This window comes from Myotis lucifugus, unplaced genomic scaffold, assembly GCF_000147115.1.
Source record: "Myotis lucifugus unplaced genomic scaffold, Myoluc2.0 scaffold_3, whole genome shotgun sequence".
Classification (NCBI taxonomy): domain Eukaryota; kingdom Metazoa; phylum Chordata; class Mammalia; order Chiroptera; family Vespertilionidae; genus Myotis; species Myotis lucifugus.
Window position 1 is genome coordinate 21115656 of NW_005871051.1, and position 3671 is coordinate 21119326.

Consider the following 3671-nt stretch of genomic DNA (forward strand, 5'->3'; position numbering starts at 1 on the left):
CGGATCTCTGTTCAACCAGGGGCTGGGGCGGTGGGGTTGGTGTAGTGCCCTGATCGCCCAATCCTCCTCTTCCACCCGCAAAGATGTTGGAAGGATGGACCCAGCAAGGGCACCAGGGCCGGAGCGCACCGGGTGGGCACGCTGCACTGTCCCTGGATTGGGGTGGGGGGGCAAGGGAAAGTTGGGGAGGTGAAAGGAGCAAGAGAAAGAGCAAGACCCTGGAAAGAGGAACGAGGGTGGTTCTGACCTCTTTCGGGGTGCCTCTCCCCTGTGTCCTAGTGTCGGACAAGCGGAAAGATGTCCCCTGGAAAGCCAGGCGCAGCAGCACCCTCCAGGCCCACAAGGAAGCTGGAACCTCCAGCGAGCACAGCGCCCTGGTCAGGACACCCAAAGGTCCCTTGTTGGCCAGGGCACTTAGAGCTCTTCAGCAACATGCCTTCTATCTCACAAGCCGGGCAACCTGTGACGTTTGATACCCAAACAACAGAGAGAATTTTTTGAGGTTTCTAAACTTTTCTTCAAACTACACTTCACTCTCCTTTCTCTGGGCCCCTCTTGCCCTCCGGGGTTCATCTGGAAAAGGAGCTAGAGGCGCTGGCGAGACTGACGCAGCTTCATCCTTGACAACCCCAAATTAAATTAGGCTTCAGCCTCCGAGGTGTGTGTGTGTGTGTGTGTGTGTGTGTGTGTGTGTGTGTGTGTGTTTTCAACGGTGCGACCCCCGCTGGGGAGAATTCTCTGATTTTTAAAATGGTAGCAATTGCCCTTGAATGGCAGCCCGATCCAGCTAGACGGCCCAAAAGACTGGAAACATTTTGTAGGTGAAATGGCCACTTTTTCCACGCTGGAGAGTCCATAAAACTTCCTGGCGCAGCAGCTATTGGAGCTCATTGAATAATTCATCCCTCATTGCCAGCCCATAATGTCTATTCGCCGCCCTTTGTGGGGCTGTTTTCTCTTCTTTTCTCCTTGAATTATAAAAAGGTTGCCTTCCTTTGTTCACATCAAGCTGCTGCGAGCCGGAGCTTTGTCTGGGCCGAGCTAAAGTGTGAGTTTCAATGGACTCTCCAGGCTTTGTCTCCCAAGTTCATCTCCAAGTGTAGCTTGTGTAGAGAAGGCCTTCTTTGTAAAAGCTGGAAAAGTTGTACAAATGTTTGACCAGCTCATTTGGGGCGTTTTGTCTCCTGGGCCTCGGTTGCCTGTGCTGTGAGGGAGCCTCGGATCTGCCTCGCTCCGCGCCTCCGGCAACAAGTAGCAAAGCCGTGCCTCCCCCCAGTCCTTCTGGAGCCCCTGGGCTGCTCTGGGCTCCTGGCCCCACTGCCCTGCCCGAAGGGGCCCGTTGGGTTTGGGGGTGTCTGCTTTCTCACTGTCTTCCCTCCCCAGCACCTCCGCGCTGTATCTGGGCTGGAATAAAAGCTGAGATGTCTTCTCAGAGACTGAAAAGGAAGCACCCCTCTCAAAAGAGAAGCTCAGACCGAGTCCGAGCCTCTGTGAGAGCCCTGCTTCAAAAGGAGGGAAGCAACCTGCCACGGCTTCCGGTGGTTTTTTTCTCGATCACCTGTTTGTGCCAGAGCATCTGAAAGCAGCCATTTGGACTTGGAGCATCTACAGCTAAGTGTCCTTTTGAGGTTGAGTACAGATTTTGCATTGATTTATAAAGCCCACCGGTCTGCCCAGGGGGTGAGCCAGAAAGGTCAAAGAAAGGACCGTCCACAGTCCTACCGGGCTGAGGGCCATGGACCCAGCCAGTCCTGTGTGATGGCTCCAAGCCCACCTGAAGAGTCGCCTGACCTCTAGGGCAACTCAAAACTCGGCCTTACGAAATCCAGGCCCCAGATAAGAGAACGCCAGGGGAGGGGGCGGGGACTCAGATCCTTTTCAAATTTGAAGAGGTACAACCATCCCCAAGGCCAAAACTACTGAGGTGCAAATCTGCTGAGACCTCCCTGTGCAGTCACCCCTTCCTGGTTGGGCTCCAAGGGGTAGACTTGCCTTTGGGAGCGGGCAGGTGGGTACCTTTCAAGTCTGAAGAGGACCCGCAGCATGTGAAAGGGAGCAGGCTGCACTCATGCTTCTGAGGGAGAGATTTTCTCTAGATGCTGCCAGTTCGGAGCCAACGAGGAACAGGTGGCGCCAGCACTAGGGTCCAAAGCCCAGACCCCCTCGGTTTTACTTCCCAAACACACACACACAAATCAAACCCCATCGCATTTGAAAACCAATGTAAAACCAAGAAAAAGCAGACAGCTTACACATATACATTTATAGGGTAACCGACGAGGGGCAACTTTCAGGGCTCACTGCTTATCAAAGTATTGAGTCTCTCTCTCTCTCTCTCTCTCTCTCTCTCTCTCTCTCTCTCTCTCCCTCCCTCCCTCCCTCCCTCTCTCTCTCCTCTGATGTTACAAACTCTGGACAGCAGGGCCTTTCCTGAGGGCGCAAAAGTTCCTTCCACCTCGGAGGATCACAGACTGTCTCCCCCGTCCCCAACCACTTCCAGGCACCCCGTCCCGCGCCCAAAGGCAAGAGGGTGGCCCCGCACCTAAAACGCAATTCATAGTCATAAACTACCGGGGGCTGGAGGGGAGGCGGAAGAAAGATTTGTAAAATAGAGAAAGCAAAAGAGAAAATGTTCGTTTTGATTGCAAGTGCGTCCCTCACTCGAAGGCTCTTACCCGGGTGGCGTGGGCAGGAGCCAGGAGACCTGGACACCCGCGGGAGCTGGGCCACCCTCCGGCCCCCGGCGCCAGAGCGCGACTGTCCGCCCCGGCGCAGGCCCTCGGCGCGCCGCTTACCTCGCTCGCTCAGGATGCCGTCGATGCTGTGTTTCGCCTTCTTCTCGCTCTCCTCTGCCTCTTTCCGCTCCAGGTCGACCTCCTCCTCCTCCCCTTTTCCGAATTTACTCCTCAAGATGCGGCTGATGGAACTCACTGAGGGCGGGAGGAGGGGGGGCGCAGACCACGGAGTTGGTGCTGGGCTGGGCGGCACGGAGCCCCCACCCCCAGTCGGCGCCCTGGGTCCGCTGCCCGGCACAGCCAACTTCTGTCTCCTCCTGGTTCCTGGGGCCTCCACCTTCTTCTACCACCTCTCAGCCTCCCATTCGACACCCCCCCCCCCGTGCCACCCCCCATCTAGGAAAAGGGAGATTGGAGCCTGGGAAGCTTGCACCTCCGAGCAAGGGCCGCGAACCGCTGCTTTCTGCCCCTCGCTCCCAGCAGGAAGCGTTTTCCTTCTGGACGCCATGGACGGGTCTAGGCCTCCAATCTGAGAGCAGTCTCCCGCAGCCCACCCTGCACCCCGCCACCACCACCTGCAGGCGCTGGGCGGGCCCGCGGTTCCCGGTCAGGGAGGCAGAACAGCAGCGGACCCTTCCCCTGCAATTCAACTTTTTTTAGACTAGAAAGGGTTTCAATTTCAACTGCAGAACCGTTTCCTATTGTAAAAATCAAAAGAAAATGCGCTCTCCCCGCATTTATTTTTTCCAGATTCCAGTGTGGTAAACAAATCCGTGCTCTGAAACATCGCGTTCTCGCCGGGGGAGGGGGGAGGGAGGGAGTTTCCTTTTAATTAAAAACAAACTTTCCCGCGCGCCCTGGCGCTCCGGCTGCGCTGGCCTCCCTGCGCCCTCCGCCACCCAGGGCTCCAGGGGACCCCGGGGGCCGCCGCAGGCC

The 3671-nt window shown here is 56.8% G+C and overlaps 1 protein-coding gene across 1 annotated transcript in view; it reads right to left on the minus strand.

Annotated features, from left to right (window-relative positions):
• Nucleotides 1-3671, minus strand: part of PAX3 (paired box 3) — a 95449-nt gene that overhangs the window by 87659 nt on the left and 4119 nt on the right. Inside the window, exon 4 of the mRNA XM_023761773.1 lies at nucleotides 2796-2930. Within this exon, the coding sequence (XP_023617541.1) occupies nucleotides 2796-2930 (135 nt within the window). The remainder of the gene's footprint in view (nucleotides 1-2795; nucleotides 2931-3671) is intronic.